The sequence below is a fragment of the Danio aesculapii genome, chromosome 22 (genome assembly GCF_903798145.1).
Source record: "Danio aesculapii chromosome 22, fDanAes4.1, whole genome shotgun sequence".
Lineage (NCBI taxonomy): Eukaryota > Metazoa > Chordata > Actinopteri > Cypriniformes > Danionidae > Danio > Danio aesculapii.
The window spans coordinates 18,085,629-18,111,585 of record NC_079456.1 but is presented as its reverse complement, the minus strand read 5'-3'; the positions used below and the strand labels follow the sequence as shown (position 1 = coordinate 18,111,585).

Here is a 25,957-nt window from a genome sequence, read left to right as displayed (position 1 = left end):
CTTTTTCTCCAACACAAAGCAACAGATGGCAATAAAAATCCTGTTTCATCAGGAAAATGTGTCACAATATGAAACTAAATTGATTGCCAACAAATAGATTGTGTTTTGTGTGTGTGTTTTATACTTTATCATGTTCAATTCTTTTATGTGCCAGATTTCTTTAAAGCAATTTGTCAAACCAAATCATTTAATGACTTGCTGCTTTGTCACCTAAAAAACTACAAGTTTCATGTTAGTATTTAGTAGGGCTTTACTTTTTCTTTCTCTTTTTAAAGTTGTGTAAAAATGTTGATGGTGGTGTGTGTTTTTGTGACTCAGGATGGGTGGCATTCCTGCAGTCAATGGAAGAGGAGAGCGTCTGTTACTCTACATCGGAATAATCGACATCTTGCAGTCATACAGGTGTTTGCGTCAAACTCTCCGACCTGTGTCACTTACCATTTACATCAAGAAGAATGTGATTCACTGCTGCCACAATGACTTCAACCACCATGGACTGACTTTTATTTGCATTTCTGTCTAGGTTAATAAAGAAGCTGGAGCACACATGGAAAGCTCTGGTCCACGATGGGGTGAGAATCTTGCCAAATTTTTGTCAAAAAAATTAACTAAATAGTGAGACGTTCCAGCTCTCCTCACTTTGAATGAAAAACATAGCTAAAGTCCAGCTGTGTTTTGAGACTCTGTGGTTTCTGACCTTCATAATAAAGTCCTTTATTTTCATATTAATAAAGCAGGATCTGCTGCGGTTTGTTAGCATGAATGGAGTTTAGTGAGAATTATGGGGTTTTGGAGGAAATGCTTGTTAAAATGCGCACTAATTTTGGTCTGTTTGTCTCTGAGGATGTGCTAATTGGGCTATTGCTGGATATGAAACACACACACACTTGTTTTGTTCTCGGCTCAGCTGTGAATAAAGCAGAGATTTCTCCAATCCAGCCTGTGACGCATCAGACTACACCATACTGAGAACGGACTGGGATTCATTTACATGCTAATTAAGTTATTTATAGAGCTGGAGCTGGAATATCTCAATCGCGTCAGCTGGAACTGACAGAAATCTATTACTTGACTCAAACTGCCTTGAGAGTGAAAGTGTTATCTGTTTTAGCTGTTCAGCTAAGTTTATATTGGCTTTATATTGGCTAGACATTGTAATGTCTGTTCAGTGCAAGTAAAGATCTATCAAAGAAACGCGGGCAGTAATTATCGAAGAAATTGTGATAATTTTAAAAGATGTTGACTGAAATATGTGCTTTAATTTTCCGATTGATTGAAATGATTCACTTTGTGTCTGTTTATTTTCTCTTCAGGACACGGTGTCTGTTCACAGACCGTCTTTCTATGCCGACCGCTTCCTCAGGTTCATGAGCTCTACTGTGTTCAGAAAGACTTCCTGTGAGTTATATTTGTTTCACCAAATCACAATCATTTGAACATTCTACATGCAACATTAGTAATGAAGTAATAGGAAAGAATTAAAATCATAAGTCCAAGACACTTGAAAAGTAAATAAAAAAAGCCTTATTAGAGTTCTTTTGAACACTATGGTCACATGACACAATTGAATATCTAAACCAATGGTCTTAAACTCAATTCCTGGAGTGCCGCAGCTTTGCATAGTTTAGCGTCAACCACCTCCAATTCATAACTGCTTAATAGTCTTTAGTAGTCTTGAACGCCTTAATTAGTTGGATCTGGTGTGTTTGAATAGGGTTGGAACAAAACTGTGCAGAGCTGTGGCCCTCCAGGAATCCAGTTTGAGAACTATGGTGTAAACAATACAGAAAAAAAGTTGTTTTTACACGCATTTTTGATATGCGCATAAAATATGGTTGATGGAAACGCAAAGATGCGCATAAATGTTGAAAATGCACATAACTGAGTAGGATAAACTTTATTCGAAGAAAAAATACGCATAAACTATGCTGGAAACACTTTTACAGAACAAATTCCTGTATGTGCATTAAAAAAGTCACGTGATTTTGTTATAAGAGATCATGTGATGATAAAAATGTGTGTGAATGGACAAACCAGCAGGCTGAGCACATTGTAAAACATATGAAATGTTGTTTTGGTCATTCTAAAATGCCTTAAGCATTTCAGTATTGGTTTTATTATATTATTAATTACCTCCAGAATTTTTAAGAACATCTTTGCTCTTCGTCTCATGGTTTCAAACGCCACTATGTGTTCAATGTGTGTCTGCATTTTTTTCTGAGGCCTATGCAGTTTCTGTTCACTAAAGTAAACATCATTGGCACACGCGTGTCCTCTCGGTAGTGAACAAACAGTGTATCAGCTCATTTGTGATTTCGCCGCCACGAATACATCATTACATTTAGACAGAAATTACATTTTTGGGTGTATTATACCTTATTAATACGGTTTTTAACACTGAGCAATGTACATTTGAAGTCAGAATTATTAGCCCCCCTGTTTATTTTTCCCCAATTTCTGTTTAACAGAGAGATTTTTTTCAACACATTTCTAAACATAATAGTTTTAAGAACTCATTTCTAATAACTGATTTATTTTATCTTTGTCATGATGACAGTAAATAATATTTGACTAGATATTTTTCAATATACTTCTATACGGCTTAAAGTGACATTTGAAGGCTTAACTAGGTTAATTAGGTTAACTAGGCAGGTTAGGATAATTAGGCAAGTTACTGTATAACGATGGTTTGTTCTGTAGACTATTGAAAAAAATTTAGCTTAAAGGGGCTAATAATTTAAGAAATAATTTTGACCTTAAAATGGCTTTTAAAAAAATTCAAAACTGCTTTTTAAAACCAAAATAAAACAAATAAGACTTTCTCCAAAAGAAAAAACATTATCAGACATACTGTGAAAGTTTCCTTGCTTTGTTAAACATAATTTGGGAAATATTTAAAAATATATATATATATATTCAAATGGGGGGCTAATAATTCTGACTTCAACTGTATATAAAACAATGTGTAGACTTGTGCGACTGCCTTTATGCTTCTCTCCTGACCTTGAAAACATAATTGGCTGAATCGTAGAAAAGCTGAATTAAGATCGTGTGTAGGGTGGAATCGAGATCACGATCTTTTTTCGATTAATTGTGCAGCCCTAATACATGTACATACAAATATATATACATTTACATGCATATATACATAGATACACATATAGCTACATTTTCAACAATCTGTGTTGCTGAATGTTGTTGTTACTAAAGGCTTTTCAATTATTTTCACTTAAATTTTCAAGTGCCTTGGACTTATGATTTCGTTGTTAATCTTTATGAATTCCTTACCCAAAGAGGACTGACACATTAACTACCCCTTGTAAGGTCCAGCCAGTTAGTCCAATGACGGTGTCTACTGGTGGACGAAGGTTCACTGCATGTTCGGTCTTTCCAGTGCACAATGTTGATTTTGTTTAAATGTAACTCATGTCTGACTCCAATTTTAGTATGAGGTGGTTTGGAATATTAATATATTTATTGTCATTTTATCTGACTCCAATTATAAAACATTGATAATATTATTTTGTTTCTATTAATATTTTTTAGCTTATGATTGAATATTCTCTTCCATTCGATATTTTTTTTTTTTTATTCTCGTTCATTCAGATTCCTATAACATCCTGAGTCTTGTACCAGCCGAGTATACAATCTCTTAAACACAAGCATGTCAGTCTTGGTCATTAAACAGAGGCAATTAACCACTATTCTAAGAAGGCAGAACCCTACTTACTCAGTTTAGAATATTTGTTGTGTGGTCCCCATAGATCTGCTATCTACTAAATTAAAGCAAAACTATTTTTCATATAAGTTCAGCGATGAAGGCCGACCCACATTTAGATTGGTCTCAACAATACTTTGTTGTTCTAAATAGAAAACCCATTATTGGCCTTTTACAGTCTGAGTATACTTGAATTAATGCCAATGTGTTAGTAGTGCCACGCTGCTCTGTCTATAGTGTTTTAGTCCGTTACTAACCTGTACAGTGGCTTGTGGTGTTATGGATTTAACGTAATCTACTAGAGATAATAACACAAACTCTGTTTGAATAATTCAAAACATAACAATTTATTAGTCAGGTAAATGTATATTGTGCCAATTCATTCAGTCAATTCATAAACGATCAATACTAGACATCAAATTATCAAAGATAAATCTAAGATTAAAAGATTCATACCTGACACCAAAATATACATAACATGGAACATGAAGTTCCACGCTATGGGCTGATCTGGGTAACAGAATCGCGCCGAACATTTAGAAACTTTCCCTTAAGTAGTAAATCCAAGAATCCCCTCGAGGAAAAGGGTGTTTAGAATAACAATAGGCATTTGCATTTAGTGGAAGAGTTTCTGCCTATAGGAAAGGCACACCCTTCGCAGTGGTTCAAAAGATACCTGAAGTTATATATCTATTGTTTTGATTATGTCTATTTCTGAGGAAATGAGACCATTGTACCAGTCGCACTAAAAGTTGCAGATAAAGTGACTTGGATTAATATAGAAAATTTATACTTTGAAATGACCATTCTGTGTGAGTAGAGTGAGTAGGGGCTAAGTGAGCAAGGGGTGTTTCGGGAGATGTTACAAATGTAAATGGAGGAAAGGAGGGGAGCAAGTTTTCCCGCATTCCCACCTGGTGGGTTGTGGAGTCGATTGTCTGTGCTTTCAGCTCAAATTTGAATTGTCAAAGACATCAAAGTATTTGTGGTATCTCAAGTCTTACACCCTGAAGCACTTTTGGTTTGATTTGGGTTTAATAGGAAAGCATGTTTGACTATTCTTACCAATAAATCAATAAAAAATTATTTTAATCATAATAAATGATAACTGACTAAAATGCTTTTTTTATTTATGCATCAGAGCAGTGGATATTCAAATCACCATTTTTTAAATGAAGTACTAATATTACAAAGTTTAACTGAAATGAAAAAATGTATGAAGAATAATTTGTTTATTATTTTAATTTACTACGTAGCTGTTTTGTAAAAACGTGTATTTTATATAATTAAGTTACATATGATGGAAAAATTTATCCAAATATTAAAAAAGTTGAAATGCATGAAAAATTAAATATTACATACCAATAATAAAAAGAATGCAATATCAGTACCTCCCTATAAGCTTTTACAGGAAGATCCTATCCTTCTTTATTCTAATCAAAAATCTATTTCATTTAGCATTAAAATCGTCTCCGTCAAAGAGGGGTCGTGGGGGTCTGGCAGTGGGCAAATACTGTGGACCCGGAGCGGCCTGGTCTGCCAGCCAGCTGCCCTTCATGAGGGACGAAAACATCTACGACCTCAGAGGAGCCCGCAGCTTCCCCACACTGGAGGATGATGGTCAGTATTGTGGGAGTGTTTTTAGTTATTTTTATTTTTGTGTTTTTTGTTTTCGTTTCAAAATGTTAGTTTTAACGAATAAAGACATTTGGTTTTATTCATGCTGTTTATTTCACTTTATTGGGTTTATTTTTTTTATTTTTTTTATGTTTTATCTTGTCCATAGTTCATTTTAACTAAGCTAAAATACTGCTTTTTGTTTTGAATTTAATTTTGTTTGTATTTAGTCTGTAATTTTTGTAAAAAGATATCATTTGTTTTGTTTGGTGTTTTGCTTTATTTTATTTTTATTTTTTTCTATATTTACTTTTTAAAGTTCATTTATTTATTTTTTCAATTTTTTTTAGTCCTTGGTCAAAGTCAACCATCTCAACATTTTGAGGCTTGTTTTGAATGTTTTTTTGTTTTAATTTAGTCTGTCATGTTGACAACAAAGATAGTATTTGTTTTGTTTGGTGTTTTGTTTTATCTATTTTATTTTGTTCCATTTTTTTCTGTTTAGTTTAACTTTGTATTAAGTTCATTTGTTAAGTTTTTTGTATTTATTTTCATTTCTTACTCCTTAGTTCATGTCAGCGACCTCAAAAAATGTTTTGTTTTATTCTGTTTGTTTGTTTGATGTGTGATTTTTTTTTTTCTTATGTAGCTAAAAAATTTAAAAACCTCTTCAATACATTCTTCATTGTCCCCTGTTTGAGTCTCATTTTGTGAAAAAACAAAATCATGTTTTGTATTTTATTTCACTTTTTTTTTTAATCTTGTTTGCTGAGCTCTATTAGTCTTTCGTCACATGAAATGCCCTAATCAGTTGTAACAAATCTTGTCATAGTATATTTGTAAAGACCAAATTTACCATCTAATCACACTTACATATCAGTGAAGGTTCTGCATAAATGTGGAGAAGATTTACTCCAGCTATAGCAAGCATAGTATATTACATTTACTCCAGCTATAGCAAGCATAGTATATTACATTTACTCCAGCTATAGCAAGCATAGTATATTACATTTACTCCAGCTATAGCAAGCATAGTATATTACATTTACTCCAGCTATAGCAAGCATAGTATATTACATTTACTCCAGCTATAGCAAGCATAGTATATTACATTTACTCCAGCTATAGCAAGCATAGTATATTACATTTACTCCAGCTATAGCAAGCATAGTATATTACATTTACTCCAGCTATAGCAAGCATAGTATATTACATTTACTCCAGCTAAAGCAAGATGAAAATATGAATGAACATTCCAAGGTCACTCAAAAGAATAAGTACATCTTCCTGAAACATATAGAATCTCTGATAATCACTGTTTGTTTGTTTGTTTTGTTGTATTGTTTTATTTTTTTAAAGCTCTTAGAACATTTCTTCCAAATTTTGAATCATGATATTTAGAACATTTTCTATATCTGAAAATGACAATTGGTCAGGATAAAAAATATTTATTATTTGTTGTGAGTAAAAAATCTGAACAATTCCAGCAAATATTCATTTCTTAACTCTTCAAAGTTCAAACTTTGTGATTCTTTTGTGTAAAAATTAATCTAAACATTTCTGAAAACATGGCGTCTTTTAATTATTTTATGCAAAATAGCTCTAAATGACAGTTTAGATATTTTTAATTAGCAAGAAATGTCATCAGTAGTTTACAGAATAACACAAAAATATTGTTTTACTCAAACATTTAACTAGAAATTATGAATCAAAAGATACTGAGAATTGTCAAGGGGTCTCAATTTTTTTTTTCCGAATGATCCAACTTGTCCTTCATCTGAATGATTTTGGTCAAGTGTTTGCCTTCTGTCTGTATTAAGGTCGGGCGGATGTTCTTCCCTGCACTCCTCCTTCATTCGAGGAGGCCACCACAGCCTCCATCGCCACCACCCTCTCCTCCACCACCTCTCTGTCCATCCCTGAACGATCACCTTCGGACACCTCTGAACACCCGAGATACAGGTAACACACACACACACAACGACTGTCCTGCTCACACACTGCAGACTCACAGACAATGAGCTCTCTGTTCTCTTCTTCCACACAGGAGACACACACAATCCAGCCATGAAGAAACGTGAGTACAACAGAGATCAGGTTGACTGAAGTAAAACATTCTGCCACATTCTTATGCTGGCTTCATAACAGATATTAAATGAGGTGTTCATGCCTGTACTTGTCCATAGTTTATGTTGACTAAGCCAAAATACAACTACTAAAATGTTTTTGTTTGAATTTTATATTTTGTTTTGAAATGAGTTTTTTTTAAGACGATGCAACTGCGCGAAGATTAATGTAATGTTAAAGTCTGCTTAAATCAGGAGCTGCGACCGTTTGTTTATTACAGATTATTAAATTAAAAAACAATGGGCGTGTTTTTTCTACTGGGAGCTGATTGGCTGTAGTAAAGCAGGCATTTCATTTAGAAAGATCGAAGTTGGGAAGTTGGTTTTAGAATAGTTATTTGAACCTAACAGACTCCTCCTCCACCATTTCTGTTAGTTGTCAAAACTAACAGTTGGAGGGGCGTGGTTAAGTATGTTAGCCACGCCCAATACCTAAGATAGACATTATCTGAGAATTTAACTGAAAACAAACATTACATTTTTAGATTTCAATTTTAGATTACTTGGGGAAACTTTTTTTTCTTAATGGCATGCACAGATGAATTGTTCACAAAAAATAGCAACGTGAGCTACTAAAATTAATATTTAATTTGTACTAACGCGAAGTTAATGTCTAAACACGCCTTTATCTAATTTCACATTGTTGTTGCAGATGAAATATTACACAGAAAATAGATTTTTCCAATTGGCTAGATATTAATTAATAGTCATTCAAACTGCTTTACTGAAGCCGATAGTATGTAAATTGGGTTACAGCGGCACGTTTGCTACCAACACATAGAATTCACCTCAATCTGCTCAAGTTCAAATAATTAAACTCAAGCGACTTGCATGTGATGAAAAACATCTGCGAGTAAACTAGAGTAATGATTGCTCTGTCTGGGTTAGGGTTAGGACATTTGTTTTCTGTTTTTATTTGGTCTTTAGTTCAGTTTTTTTAAATGTTTTTAAAACTTGTGTGATTTCAGTTTTATTCAATTTGTTGGACATTTGTTTTCTGTTTTAATTTAGTCTTTCGTAAAGTTTCATTCATACATTTTCTTTTCGGCTTTATTAATGCCTTTATTAATCTGGGGTCGCCACAGCGGAATGAACCGCCAACTCATCCAGCATATGTTTTACGTAGTGGATGCCCTTCCATCTGCAACCCATCTCTTGGAAACATCCATACACTCTCATTCACACACATACAGACAGACGTTTGTTTTATTTAATTTGTTGGACAATTGTTTTCTGTTTTTATTTGGTCTTTAGTCTATTTTTTTTTTTTTTTTTTTTTTTTTTTTTTTTACAATTTTTGTTTAGTTTTTTGTTTTAAAAAGTTTTTTTTCTTTGTGTGTTTGTGTGATTTTTATTTATTTATTTTATTATTTTTATTTTTTTAATAATTTTTTTTGGATGTTTGTTTTCTGTTTTAATTTAGTCTTTAGTTAAATTTTTAACAATTAGATTTGTTTTGTTTCTTAAAAGTTTTGTTTTTTTTTTGTTTTTGTGTGTGATTTTTGTTTTATTCAGTTTGTTGGACATTTGTTTTCTGTTTTTATTTGGTCTTTGGTTGAGTTTTAAAAAATTGTTTAGTTTTTTGTTTTTAAAAGGTTTTGATTTCCTTTTGTGTGTGATTTTTGTTTTATTCAGTTTGTTGGACATTTGTTTTACTTGTGTTTATAGTTGTTTAAACTCAAGTAAATAGTTGTTTTTTATATAGTTTTGTTTTCTTTGTGTGTGTAATTTTTGTTTTATTCAACTTGTTTTTAATTTAATAAAAAATAAAAACGCTTTTATTCCAATTAAACTAAAAGTAATAAGGCTTTCTCAAGGAACAAAAAAATATTATAGAAAATACAGTGAAAATTTCCTTTTTCTGTTAAACATCACTTAGGAAAAATTAGTTAGTTGCCTGTAGTTCAATTTTTATTATCAGTCTTCACAGTGTGTACATTGCCAAAATGCTTTTCTTACTTAGATTGTTTGTTTCAAATATCTAAAACTTGTTAAATCATGTAGCATTTTCTATACAAGCCAAAAATATTGTCTCGTTTTAAGAAACGATATGACAAAGAAACAACATAATTAGTTGTTTTTCCTAATACAAGCAAAGTAATCTGCCAATCTTGTTTTTCCTTCTGATATAACATTATTTTGTTTACCCTATTGAAAGATTAAGCTTGTTTTCAGTGCTGTAGTGAATGTGGTTAGTCTGAGCCCCCTGCTGGTGTTATTGTAGTATGCAGGATGAAGACCAGCAGACCATTACGGTGGAGGTGGAAGTGGAAGGACGATATGATAGTGAACCCACACTCGTGGCTCCCCAGGTATCGCCTGAGATCAGGTACGCACTCCAAATTGAGCATCTACCTGTACAGTCATGACGAGTCAATTATAAACACAAAAATACACAAGTGTAAAGGAATTGTTTAAATGCGCTGTCACTGAATCAGGAGCATGTGGACGTAAGAGTAGAGGTGTCATGAGATTGAGGAATTGGACGTGTGCCACATTTAGCTGAGCTCACCTGGTGGGAAAACAACACTATGGCAATTGGCACAGAGCAACAGAGGCAAACAGGAATCACTTGATCATGCTGGCACAAAGTGCTCAAATGTCTTTGTGCTAGTCAGGGGTGTGGAAATATAAAAAACAGTTTCCAAAATGTTCGTTTTTTGATAATTATATGTGTTGTATTAATATCTAATTGTATTAAATAATTATATATGAAAATATATATAAAAATATATACAATTGAATTGAGAATTCTTAGCCCCCCTGATTTATTAGCCCCTGTTTAATAACTGATTTCTAATAACTGATTTATTTGATCTTTGTCATGATGAGAGTTAATAATATTTGACTAGATATTTTTCAAGACACTAATATTAAGCTTATAGTGACATTTAAAGTCTTAACTAGGTTAATTAGGCAGGTTAGGGTAATTAGGCAAGTTATTATATAGCGATGGTTTGTTCTGTAGACTATTGAAAAAAATATATTGCTTAAAGATGCTAATAATTTTGACCATAAAATGGTCTTTAAAAGAAATTTAAAAACTGCTTTTATTCTAGCCGAAATAAAACAAATAAGACTTTCTCCAGAAAAAAAAAATATTATTAAACATACTGTGAAAATTTCCTTGCTCTGTTAAACATCATTTAAGAAATATTTAAAAAATAATAATAATAAAATGGGGGTTTAATTATTCTGTAAATTTTGTTTCAACTATAAATAAATTTAATCTACAAAATGAATTAAAATAATAATGTAATTAGAATAGTATTAATTATACTAATAAGTATATAATAAATTTCCTCTTTTTTTATATTTATGGTGTATTTATTCGATTTTGTTTAGTCAGTCTTTGTTTTTCAATTTTTTTTCATTAGCAGGCACAATATGTTTTCCTTTTTTTGTGTTTTATTTATTCCTTAAAACATTATAAAAACTAATAGAAGAAATTAGTTAATAACATAAATTTTGTAAATAATATAATATAAAATATAAATAAAATAATATAAAATATTAATATAAAACATAATATAAAAATTATAGTTTATAGTTATAGTAATAGTTTATAAATAATACTAAAATTAAATGCAAATATAAAAGCTATTTTAAATAATTCTTATATAAAAGTATTCTAAAGTGTAAATGAAAAAATATATAAAAAAGACAAATCTAATTCAAAGTACTAACGAATGAAGCAACATTTATATATCATTAATTTTATAATCCAGACTGAAAAAAACTAACTAAAAACAAATGTAAAATATTAATAAACACTTTAATTTATGAATAAAAATACAATTACACTTACAAAGAGCCTCTTAAAATTTAGTGTACGTTTACACAAAAGCGATGTACTTGGTGTTTTTTTAGCAAAACAAATTGTGTTGAGAAGAAAGATTATTAAATTAGTTCTATTTCAACATCATTTGACAGTTTTGCCAGATGAACAGGCAAAACTATGATCCCTGATGATTTCAAAATAATGTTACTGTTTGTCATGTGTCCAGTGAAGCCGCAGAGATTCTTCCAGAAGCCTCGTCCTCCTCTGTCCCGGCGAGTCCCAGGATCATGGTGGAGTCTGATGGCGGCAGTCAGGCCTCAGGCTGTACGAGCAGAGCCTCGGTGGATGAGGAGGATGACGTGCCAATCACAGACATTTATTTTGTAAGCTGATCAATTTAACCAAACATTTCCTCAACATGCAAACATAAAATTTTTCATTTTAAAAGTAATTTTCCTTGAGAGCTTGGACATAAAATTTATATAAATATATGTAATAGGTTATGAGCACGCTTTGCAATAAGTTAGTTTATATATTCAAAAACATGAACTAACAATGAACAATACTTATACGGCTTTAATTAATCATAGTTCAACATTTATTAAAGCATTTTTAAAAACTGAATTTATGTTTGTTATCAATGCACTGCGAGTTAACATGAACTAACAGTGAACAACTCTATTTTTATTAACTAACACGAAGAAATACTGTGATAAATCTATTGTTTATTGTTTGTTCATAACATAACTAATACAACAATGTTGTAAAGTGCTACCTAAGTTTCTTCTAACATAGTAAATTTACTTAAAGTACATTTTTAATGTAAGCTTCAGAAATTGGAGCTTGGAATATTTAATGGAACATTTTTAACAATAAAGTTAACATGACTGTAAATTAAACATTTATAACAATAAACACAACATTGTAACAATAAACACCATTTATAAAAAATAATAAACCCATTTGTAACAATAAAGAAATTTGTAATAAATAATAAACATTTGTAACAATTAAAACATTTGTAACAATATTTGTAATAAAATTTGTAATAAAAACACAACATTTGTAACAAACATATTTGTAAGATTAAACAAAATTTGTAATAAACACATTTGTAAAAATTGGCGACATTTGTAACAATAAATGCAACATTTGTAACAAACACATTTGTAATAAATAATAAACATTTGTTACAATAAACATATTTTAACAATAAATGCAACATTTGCAACAATAAACAACATTTGGAACAATATAAACAACATTTGAAACAATAAACAACATTCAATAAACAACATTTGAAACAATATAAACAACATTTAAAACAATAAACAACATTTGAAACAATAAACAACATTTGGAACAATATAAACAACATTTGAAACAATACACAACATTTGAAACAATATAAACAACATTTGAAACAATAAACAACATTTGAAACAATATAAACAACATTTGAAACAATAAACAACATTCAATAAACAACATTTGAAACAATATAAACAACATTTGAAACAATAAACAACATTTGGAACAATATAAACAACATTTGAAACAATACACAACATTTGAAACAATATAAACAACATTTGAAACAATAAACAACATTTGGAACAATAAACAACATTTGAAACCATATAAACAACATTTGAAACAATACACAACATTTGAAACAATAAACAACATTTGTAACAATAAACAACATTCAATAAACAACATTTGAAACAATATAAACAACATTTGAAACAATAAACAACATTTGTAACAATAAACAACATTCAATAAACAACATTTGAAACAATATAAACAACATTTGAAACAATAAACAACATTTGGAACAATAAACAACATTTGTAACCATATAAACAACATTTGAAACAATACACAACATTTGAAACAATAAACAACATTTGTAACAATAAACAACATTCAATAAACAACATTTGAAACAATAAACAACATTTCAAACAATAAACAGCATTTGAAACAATAAACAGCATTTGAAACAATATAAACAACATTTGAAACAATAAACAACATTTGGAACAATAAACAACATTTGAAACCATACAAACAACATTTGAAACAATATAAACAACATTTGAAACAATAAACAACATTCAATAAACAACATTTGAAACAATATAAACAACATTTAAAACAATAAACAACATTCAATAAACAACATTTGAAACAATATAAACAACATTTAAAACAATAAACAACATTTGAAACAATAAACAACATTCAATAAACAACATTTGAAACAATATAAACAACATTTGAAACAATAAACAACATTTGAAACAATAAACAACATTCAATAAACAACATTTGAAACAATATAAACAACATTTGAAACAATAAACGACATTTGGAACAATAAACAACATTTGAAACCATATAAACAACATTTGAAACAATACACAACATTTGAAACCATATAAACAACATTTGAAACCATATAAACAACATTTGAAACAATATAAACAACATTTGAAACAATATAAACAACATTTAAAACAATAAACAACATTTGAAACAATAAACAACATTTGGAACAATATAAACAACATTTGAAACAATAAACAACATTTGAAACAATAAACAACATTTGAAACAATAAACAACATTCAATAAACAACATTTGAAACAATATAAACAACATTTGAAACCATATAAACAACATTTGAAACAATACACAACATTTGAAACCATATAAACAACATTTGAAACAATATAAACAACATTTGAAACAATATAAACAACATTTGAAACAATATAAACAACATTTAAAACAATAAACAACATTTGAAACAATAAACAACATTTGAAACAATACACAACATTTGAAACAATAAACAACATTCAATAAACAACATTTGAAACAATATAAACAACATTTGAAACAATATAAACAACATTTGAAACAATAAACAGCATTTGAAACAATAAACAGCATTTGAAACAATATAAACAACATTTGAAACAATAAACAACATTTGAAACAATAAACAACATTCAATAAACAACATTTGAAACAATAAACAACATTTGAAACAATATAAACAACATTTGAAACAATATAAACAACATTTGAAACAATAAACAACATTCAATAAACAACATTTGAAACAATATAAACAACATTTGAAACAATAAACAACATTTGGAACAATAAACAACATTTGAAACCATATAAACAACATTTGAAACAATACACAACATTTGAAACAATATAAACAACATTTGAAACAATATAAACAACATTTGAAACAATACACAACATTTGAAACAATAAACAACATTTGTAACAATAAACAACATTCAACAAACAACATTTGAAACTATAAACAACATTTGAAACAATAAACAACATTTGAAACAATATAAACAACATTTGAAACAATAAACAACATTTGAAACAATAAACAACATTCAATTAAAAACATTTGAAACCATATAAACAACATTTGAAACAATAAACAACATTTGGAACAATAAACAACATTTGAAACCATATAAACAACATTTGAAACAATATAAACAACATTTGAAACAATAAACAACATTCAATAAACAACATTTGAAACAATATAAACAACATTTGAAACAATACACAACATTTGAAACAATATAAACAACATTTGAAACAATATAAACAACATTTGAAACAATATAAACAACATTTGAAACAATACACAACATTTGAAACAATAAACAACATTTGTAACAATAAACAACATTCAACAAACAACATTTGAAACTATAAACAACATTTGAAACAATAAACAACATTTGAAACAATATAAACAACATTTGAAACAATAAACAACATTCAACAAACAACATTTGAAACTATAAACAACATTTGAAACAATAAACAACATTTGAAACAATATAAACAACATTTGAAACAATATAAACAACATTTGAAACAATAAACATTTGAAACAATAAACAACATTTGAAACAATAAACAACATTCAATTAAAAACATTTGAAACCATATAAACAACATTTGAAACAATAAACAACATTTGGAACAATAAACAACATTTGAAACCATATAAACAACATTTGAAACAATATAAACAACATTTGAAACAATAAACAACATTCAATAAACAACATTTGAAACAATATAAACAACATTTAAAACAATAAACAACATTTGAAACAATAAACAACATTTGGAACAATATAAACAACATTTGAAACAAACAACATTTGAAACAATACACAACATTTGAAACAATAAACAACATTCAATAAACAACATTTGAAACAATATAAACAACATTTGAAACAATAAACGACATTTGGAACAGTAAACAACATTTGAAACCATATAAACAACATTTGAAACAATACACAACATTTGAAACAATAAACAACATTTGTAACAATAAACAACATTCAATAAACAACATTTGAAACAATATAAACAACATTTGAAACAATAAACAACATTTGGAACAATAAACAACATTCAATAAACAACATTTGAAACAATATAAACAACATTTGAAACAATAAACAACATTTGGAACAATAAACAACATTCAATAAACAACATTTGAAACAATATAAACAACATTTGAAACAATATAAACAACATTTGAAACCATATAAACAACATTTGAAACAATAAACAACATTTGTAACAATAAACAACATTCAATAAACAACATTTGAAACCATATAAACAACATTTGAAACAATACACAACATTTGAAACAATAAACAACATTTGTAACAATAAACAACATTCAATAAACAACATTTGAAACAATATAAACAACATTTGAAACAATAAACAACATTTGGGACAATAAACAACATTTGTAACCATATAAACAACATTTGAAACAATACACAACATTTGTAACAATAAACAACATTCAATAAACAACATTTGAAACAATAAACAACATTTGAAACAATAAACAGCATTTGAAACAATATAAACAACATTTGAAACAAACAACATTTGGAACAATAAACAACATTTGAAACCATATAAACAACATTTGAAACCATATAAACAACATTTGAAACAATATAAACAACATTTGAAACAATATAAACAACATTCAATAAACAACATTTGAAACAATATAAACAACATTTGAAACAATATAAACAACATTCAATAAACAACATTTGAAACAATATAAACAACATTTAAAACAATAAACAACATTCAATAAACAACATTTGAAACAATATAAACAACATTTAAAACAATAAACAACATTTGAAACAATATAAACAACATTTGAAACAAACAACATTTGAAACAATAAACAACATTTGGAACAATATAAACAACATTTGAAACAATAAACAACATTTGAAACAATACACAACATTTGAAACAATAAACAACATTCAATAAACAACATTTGAAACAATATAAACAACATTTGAAACAATAAACGACATTTGGAACAATAAACAACATTTGAAACCATATAAACAACATTTGAAACAATACACAACATTTGAAACAATATAAACAACATTTGAAACAATATAAACAACATTTCAAACAATAAACATTTGAAACAATAAACAACATTTGAAACAATAAACAACATTCAATTAAAAACATTTGAAACCATATAAACAACATTTGAAACAATAAACAACATTTGGAACAATAAACAACATTTGAAACCATATAAACAACATTTGAAACAATATAAACAACATTTGAAACAATAAACAACATTCAATAAACAACATTTGAAACAATATAAACAACATTTAAAACAATAAACAACATTTGAAACAATAAACAACATTTGGAACAATATAAACAACATTTGAAACAATAAACAACATTTGAAACAATACACAACATTTGAAACAATAAACAACATTCAATAAACAACATTTGAAACAATATAAACAACATTTGAAACAATACACAACATTTGAAACAATAAACAACATTTGTAACAATAAACAACATTCAATAAACAACATTTGAAACAATATAAACAACATTTGAAACAATAAACAACATTTGTAACAATAAACAACATTCAATAAACAACATTTGAAACAATATAAACAACATTTGAAACAATAAACAACATTTGGAACAATAAACAACATTCAATAAACAACATTTGAAACAATATAAACAACATTTGGAACAATAAACAACATTTGAAACCATATAAACAACATTTGAAACAATATAAACAACATTTGAAACAATAAACAACATTTGAAACAATAAACAGCATTTGAAACAATAAACAACATTTGAAACAATAAACAGCATTTGAAACAATAAACAGCATTTGAAACCATATAAACAACATTTGAAACAATAAACAACATTTGTAACAATAAACAACATTCAATAAACAACATTTGGAACAATAAACAACATTTGAAACAATATAAACAACATTTGAAACAATACACAACATTTGAAACAATAAACAGCATTTGAAACAATAAACAGCATTTGAAACCATATAAACAACATTTGAAACAATAAACAACATTTGAAACAATAAACAACATTTAATAAACAACATTTGAAACAATAAACAACATTCAATAAACAACATTTGAAACAATATAAACAACATTTGAAACAATAAACAACATTTGAAACAATATAAACAACATTTGAAACAATATAAACAACATTTGAAACAATACACAACATTTGAAACAATAAACAACATTTGTAACAATAAACAACATTCAATAAACAACATTTGAAACTATAAACAATATTTGAAACAATATAAACAACATTTGAAACAATAAACAACATTCAATAAACAACATTTGAAACAATATAAACAACATTTAAAACAATAAACAACATTTGAAACAATAAACAACATTTGAAACAATATAAACAACATTTAAAACAATAAACAACATTTGAAACAATAAACAACATTTGGAACAATATAAACAACATTTGAAACAATACACAACATTTGAAACAATATAAACAACATTTGAATCAATCAACAACATTTGGAACAATAAACAACATTTGAAACCATATAAACAACATTTGAAACAATACACAACATTTGAAACAATAAACAACATTTGTAACAATAAACAACATTCAATAAACAACATTTGAAACAATATAAACAACATTTGAAACAATAAACAACATTTGTAACAATAAACAACATTCAATAAACAACATTTGAAACAATATAAACAACATTTGAAACTATAAACAACATTTGGAACAATAAACAACATTTGAAACAATAAACAACATTTGAAACAATATAAACAACATTTGAAACAATAAACAACATTTGAAACAATAAACAACATTTGAAACTATAAACAACATTTGAAACAATAAACAACATTTGAAACAATAAACAACATTTGAAACAATATAAACAACATTTAAAACAATAAACAACATTTGAAACAATATAAACAACATTTGAAACAATACACAACATTTGAAACAATATAAACATTTGAAACAATAAACAACATTTGAAACAATAAACAACATTTGAAACAATAAACAACATTCATTAAACAACATTTGAAACAATATAAACAACATTTGAAACAATAAACAACATTCAATAAACAACATTTGAAACCATATAAACAACATTTGAAACAATATAAACAACATTTGAAACAATAAACAACATTTGAAACAATAAACAACATTCATTAAACAACATTTGAAACAATATAAACAGCATTTGAAACAATAAACAACATTTGAAACAATAAACAACATTCATTAAACAACATTTGAAACAATATAAACAACATTTGAAACAATAAACAACATTTGAAACAATAAACAACATTCAATAAACAACATTTGAAACCATATAAACAACATTTGAAACAATAAACAACATTTGAAACAATAAACAACATTTGAAACAATATAAACAACATTTGAAACAATAAACAACATTTGAAACAATAAACAACATTCAATAAACAACATTTGAAACAATATAAACAACATTTGAAACAATAAACAACATTTGAAACAATAAACAACATTCAATAAACAACATTTGAAACAATATAAACAACATTTGAAACAATAAACAATATTTGAAACAATAAACAACATTTGAAACCATATAAACAACATTTGAAACAATACACAACATTTGAAACAATATAAACAACATTTGAAACAATAAACAACATTCAATAAACAACATTTGAAACAATATAAACAACATTTGAAACAATATACAACATTTGAAACAATATAAACAACATTTGAAACCATATAAACAACATTTGAAACAATAAACAACATTTGAAACAATAAACAACATTTGAAACCATATAAACAACATTTGAAACAATACACAACATTTGAAACAATATAAACAACATTTGAAACAATAAACAACATTCAATAAACAACATTTGAAACAATATAAACAACATTTGAAACAATAAACAACATTTGAAACCATATAAACAACATTTGAAACAATACACAACATTTGAAACAATATAAACAACATTTGAAACAATAAACAACAATATAAACAACATTTGAAACAATACACAACATTAGAAACAATAAACAACATTCAATAAACAACATTTGAAACAATATAAACAACATTTGAAACAATAAACAACATTTGGAACAGTATAAACAACATTTGGAACAATATAAACATTATTTGGAACAATAAACAACATTTGAAACAATATAAACAACATTTGGAACAATAAACAACATTTGGAACAATATAAACAACATTTGGAACAATAAACAACATTTGGAACAATAAACAACATTTGAAACTATATAAACAACATTTGTAACAATAAACAACATTTGAAACAATATAAACAACATTTGAAACAATACACAACATTTGAAACAATAAACAACATATGTAACAATAAACAACATTTGAAACAATATAAACAACATTTGAAACAATAAACAACATTTGTAACAATAAACAACATTTGAAACAATATAAACAACATTTGGAACAATAAACAACATTTAGAACAATATAAACAACATTTGGAGCAATATAAACAACATTTGGAACAATAAACAACATTTGTAACAATAAACAACATTTGTAATAATAAACAACATTTGTAACAATAAACACAACCTTTGTAACACTGAATGATTTTATATTTCTTATGGTGAATCATTTGAAACTGATTTGGAAAATTATACGGAACACGTTTCAGTTCAACATTTAGAACATTAAACAGAATGTGCTTTTTTACCATTAAATTGAACATTTATTTGGAACATTAAATGGAACATTCAAAACATTAAATGAAAAATTTGAAAGCTGAAAATGTTACATTTTTGACACACACTTGACTATTTTGGCCCATCACAATGCACATCGCAAACCTAGCCAATCAGAGCACACGTGGCTTTTTGGAAGGCAAAGCTTTGTAAAACGTCAAATAATTTAGTGTACCCAGTTAACGTAAAAATGCCTTTTGAAAAACCTGTCATGTCCTTTTGAAACTTTGAATAACACCAACATGAATGACAACACACACAGATGTGAGTGTGCATCTGCAGGGATTTCTCCAATAACAGCCAAGAAAAACAGAAGAATGTGGACCATTATCGTTTTTTCAGACCCATTGAGGTCTTTAACTCGGCCGTGTGCTGAAAAGAGGCCTATTGACTGTTGAATTATTCATCATTAACACTCTGCACCAGCTGCTCTCTCATCTTATTAATGGAGCTGTCAGTGTTTTCATTTCTCCACCGCTAACAGCCCTTCATCTCCTTCATTACTCTTCTGCCATCTTTCACTGTCTGTCTGTCCATCTCTCCTTTCTTTCTCTGCGTCAACTAAGTTCTGTGATGGCAGCGTCCGTGTTTGTCCGCCCGTCACACACAGAAGAAGGCATATTGTAAGTTATTTGTTTTGTTTTGTGAACGCGACATTTAGAAGTAGTTTTAGAATTAAAGCTAGTTTCTGAAATTTCCTGTGTCTTTACAACTGAACAGCTTGTTTTGTTGGTGTTGTGCTTTTATAGGAAAAGTTTAATGCTGAATTAAGTTATTCTTCAGTAGAATATGAACGATTTTTAGCTGACACTTTAGTCCTTTAGGATTCATCATGTACATGTCAATGGTTACCGACACTTTCACAGTATAAATAATAAAATATATTCATAAACAGACAAAACAATATTAAATTAGCTCTTTATTAAATTTGATTATTAAATTAAAAGAAAATTAGCTACAAAACAAGCTTTTATATCCCATTGTGAAGTGGTTCTAATACAGATTAGAAGATTTCAGAAAGAAAAATCTCATTCGCTGATTAAAGAAGTTATAGTATAAATGATTTTTGCTATGAAATTTCACAATAAAATTAGCCAAGAATTGCATGTAACATGACCATAATCGTACAATTTTGAACAAATAAAAAAGCATGTTAAATAATTATTTATTAAATTCAATTCAAATTTACTTCTATTTTTACAATGTACATTGGCAGCTAATATATACACTCAAACCTTGATATACAGTTTTTCAACACATTTCTAAACATAATAGTTTTAATAACTAATGTTTAATAACTGATTTATTTTATCTTTGTCATGATGACAGTAAATAATATTTGACTAGATATTTTTCAATATGCTTCTATACAGCTTAAAGTGACATTTAAAGACTTAACTAGGTTAATTAGGCAGGTTAGAGTAATTAGGCAAGTTATTGTATAACGATGGTTTGTTCCGTAGAGTATCAGAAAAAAATTTAGCTTAAAGGGGCTAATAATTTTGACCCTAAAATGGCATTTAAAAATTAAAAACTGCTTTTATTCTAGCCGAAATCAAACAAATAAGACTTTCTCCAGAAGAAAAAATATTATCAGACATACTGTGAAAATTTCCTTGCTCTGTTAAACATCATTTGGGAAATATTTCAAAAAGAGAAAATCGAAATCAAAGGGGGGGTGATAATAATGACTTCAACTCTATATCAAGGTTATAATAGTTTAGAATTTTTCATTAGTTTTAGTTTTTATTATTATTATTTTTGTTTTCAAATTCAGTTTTTTTTAGTTTTTAGAGGCAGATTTACTAGTTTTGATTAGTTTCTATATTTTGAAATTGTTTAGTTTTAGTTATTATTAGTTTCAGTATTAGTTTTAGGTGCAAGATACAAAATCATCAGAATATTGTATAATAACTCACCCAAAGATACATTTTTGGAACCTGTTTTCAGAGGACACATCAACACTACCATCTATCATCCTCAAACTCAAATGCAATAGCCCACAAGATAGCAGGCCTAAGTACCGTTCAAGGTGCAAGATACACAGTATGATGGAAAGTTCAGATCTTTTCCATGAACCAGATCTTTCGTGACAATCCTCCCATGTTAGGACTTAAGTTCAGTCAGTTAAAACATCGCCATGATCTGAAAAGTTTCTTAAATGTAATTTTTGCAACTCAACTGAAGCATCATTCACTTATTTAAATGTCATTATGACCTTCTGTTATGAAATTAGCTTTTTTTCACCAGATCCTCTCATTTAAGCTCTCGGTTTACCTGCGCTGCAGTTCTTCAAGTTTAGTTCAGTCAAATGTCATGGACTGTTTGTGTTTGATTCACTGAATCACACGCGCATTATTCTCAAATCCAATCTCTTGTGTTCTGTTCTAATAACTGAATAACACTGGAATTTGTTTATTTCGAGTCAGAGGGGGGTATCATGCATGTAAAAAAGTAAGTCTTTATGGATAAGAGTGCTTACTGGAGACGCAAATAGTTTCAAATGGTTCAGTTCGATTTGGTGAACTAGTTCTAGTCACTTAGAGGATCCGGTTAAAAAGAATGATTCTTTCGCGATCACTAATACAGAAATGAAACTCATTATTGTGTTAAATCAATACTTTTAAGTGTCTGCTCGGGTCGTATTTAATGTTCTCATCGTGCTGCTGTCATGTCCAGTCCTTGTTTTTGTCGCGGGAGCAACAGCAAGGACTGACTGGAGGAGGACCGGCTTGATCTGGCCAATGACAGCAGAATTACAGACTCCGATGTGCCATACGGGTCAAACACAGAGCGTAAAACTGGCATCGTTTACGTTTTAAGTAATAAATACATTTGCAAAGACTGAATCAAATGATGTTTTTGCTATCGTTTTTATTTTCTTCACTTTCAAAGCTTAATACTGTTTAAAGTACAGAAGTCATTCATTTGACTATGAAAATCCAGATTTACATTTGCAAAAAGAAAATTGCCATCAAAAATGAAGCACACATTTAACACATACAGGGCTGGACATTACCTTTTTTGATCACCAGCCACTGTGGCTAGTAGTTTTCCAACATTACTACTCACCATTTTCACTAGCCACAATTGTAGTTGGGAAAATATATTTTATACACATAAATATCACTGTGACATGTTAAAATGACTTGATTTAGATTTTGCGTCTCCACATGCCTCCTCATTCATTTCACTTATTGTGTGTCGTATATGAGCTTGCTCAATAATCATGAGCATATGGGTCAGGGTTTCATAGTATTAGTATTAGTTTTTATTTCACATCATTTTCAGAGAGATTTACCAAATTTATCTCTGACCACAGCAAACATAAACAATTAATTATTTCTTAGCCACAAATTTTAAATGTGTCAAAACAAGCGAAATATAGCTGTATACTATACTTTTTATTTTAAACATATGCACAGTAATCTGTCCTGGCTAAAGATCACCAGATACTACACATAAATGGGGAGTTAATCTCTCATTAAAGCAATGTTATTGTAAAAAAAATGATAATTACAATGTAAAAACATACCGTGTGATAATAAAAGGATGATCACACACACACACACACACACACACGCACACGCACACACACACACACACACACACACACACGGGTAATGTTAGACCCATAAATAATCTGTTCAACGAATGGTTAAAACGAAAGCAACTGGCGCTGCTTACAATAAGTCAACTCTGGAAATCTTGAAAGCAGCACGACTGTGGGTGCACGTTCATTTGTCTAGTCTATTTGAAAGAGAACCGATCGCATCAGTTGTGTTTCTAGACACAGTTGCTTCACGAAAGGGAACGGGAGCGTGCACGTGTTGTAAACAGTCGCGCGCATCACCTCAGCTGTTAGCATGAGTGATTATCCTCTTATTCGGTATTCACATGCTTTGCTCGCACGAAGTTGCGAACGCAATTACTTTTTTCAGTCGTGTTGCTTCTCAATTCTAAGATCGCCTTTGCATGCATATTGGACCATCCTTATTGTCGAACCCTGCTTTTAAGAATTGTTATCTGGGAAAATTATTTTCAACCAGCCGAAGTGGCTAGTGGGAGTGTCTGTCTTACCCGCCACTTGGAAATCTACCCGCATTTGGCGGAATGTAAAGCCCTGAACACATACATTATTAATCACTCCCAATAAATGTTTACTAATGTCCATCTCTAGCCACTGTGTTTTTAAAGTCTTTCTTTACATGACAGCGATGCACATACAAATATTGCTTTTAAATGTATTCATGTTTTACGCGTAATAGACTAAATACACTGTATTACGTATCCCAGGCCAGTAGATGGCGACTTCACTTTGTAAATAAACACCATTAATCTGTGCACAGATGTAGTTGTTTAGGTATCTGCACGTGACTATAGATTGAAGCGTTTTACAACATTGTTTTTAATTTTAAATATAATTAAAACAGAGACGTTATAGTAGGTGCTTTCAAAAAACAACATGTACTTCAAAACCCATTTTCATTTTCCCGACCCATTAAAATGTTAAAATCGATGACACACTTATATTCCTCTCTGCCACTCTTGTTTTCCTGTCTTTCCTCCTCTCTGGCACGCTCTGCTGTACTGCTGGTGTAACTGCAGCCTCCAGAAGACAAAAGCTGGGTTTATTCTCCTCTGCATTTCAGCTCAGGGCCTAAAACCCTGCCTGAGGACAAAGGGGAAAGTGAAACAGTAAGTGTGCGTTGTGTTGTTGATCGTCTTCAGTTCACGGTTCGTGATGTTGATGGTCGCAACCCTTTTTACCATGTCCCAACAGTAATCGGACCTCAGGAGAAGGGCAGCTAAAGGTTTGGACTCTTCAGATGAATCATGTCGGACGGACGCTGCTGTCAGATGTTTCCGCAACTGCTTCATCTTCATCGTCCTGTCATCTATTCCACAAACAGAAGCAAGCGAGTGGTAATGCCATTGTTTAGAGGTATTTATAAGTAATATTGAAAGCTTTTGTTTGATTGTGTTATGTTTGTTTATTTTATTAAGTACTGTGAAAGGTGTTCATCCAACTATGTTCTGGGACTCAAGACTCTTCCATTGGCAATTTGTATTATTTTTATTTATTTTGGAGGTAGGCTATGAGACTTGTTGACAGAATATATGTATTTGTATGCTTTTGTTTTAGTTTGGTTATAGGCATTGTTACGAAATTGTGAATTCGAGAACAGTTCATGTGAATAGGTTGCAGTTTCTGCTAATTTAATGTTTTGGGAAGGATTTTATGGAAGCTTGTTTCTGCCACGAAAAAAAAAAAAATCTCAATTTAAACTATATCTTGCAAGTTCAGTTCTGCACAAGCAATATATTTGCCATTGGGAATGAACAATTTAGACTATTTTAATTGTGGCTGCATCATGCAACTTGTAAACATCCGATTTTAGGTTTATAGCTTG

At 29.2% G+C, this 25,957-nt stretch overlaps 1 protein-coding gene across 2 annotated transcripts in view; it reads left to right on the top strand.

The window, feature by feature from the left end:
- LOC130215560 (phosphatidylinositol 4-phosphate 5-kinase type-1 gamma-like) overlaps nt 1–25,413 on the top strand; it is a 50,219-nt gene extending 24,806 nt beyond the window's left edge. The window contains exons 9-18 of one of the 2 annotated variants that reach the window (XM_056447392.1): nt 319–402; nt 524–572; nt 1,314–1,398; nt 5,177–5,338; nt 7,156–7,297; nt 7,383–7,412; nt 9,686–9,790; nt 11,469–11,625; nt 25,152–25,241; nt 25,327–25,413. In XM_056447392.1, the coding sequence (XP_056303367.1) occupies nt 319–402; nt 524–572; nt 1,314–1,398; nt 5,177–5,338; nt 7,156–7,297; nt 7,383–7,412; nt 9,686–9,790; nt 11,469–11,625; nt 25,152–25,241; nt 25,327–25,329 (907 nt within the window). In that variant the 3' untranslated portion in view covers nt 25,330–25,413. The remainder of the gene's footprint in view (nt 1–318; nt 403–523; nt 573–1,313; nt 1,399–5,176; nt 5,339–7,155; nt 7,298–7,382; nt 7,413–9,685; nt 9,791–11,468; nt 11,626–25,151; nt 25,242–25,326) is intronic. The other variant, XM_056447393.1, reaches the window with a different exon arrangement.
- The last annotated feature ends 544 nt before the right edge of the window (nt 25,414–25,957 follow it).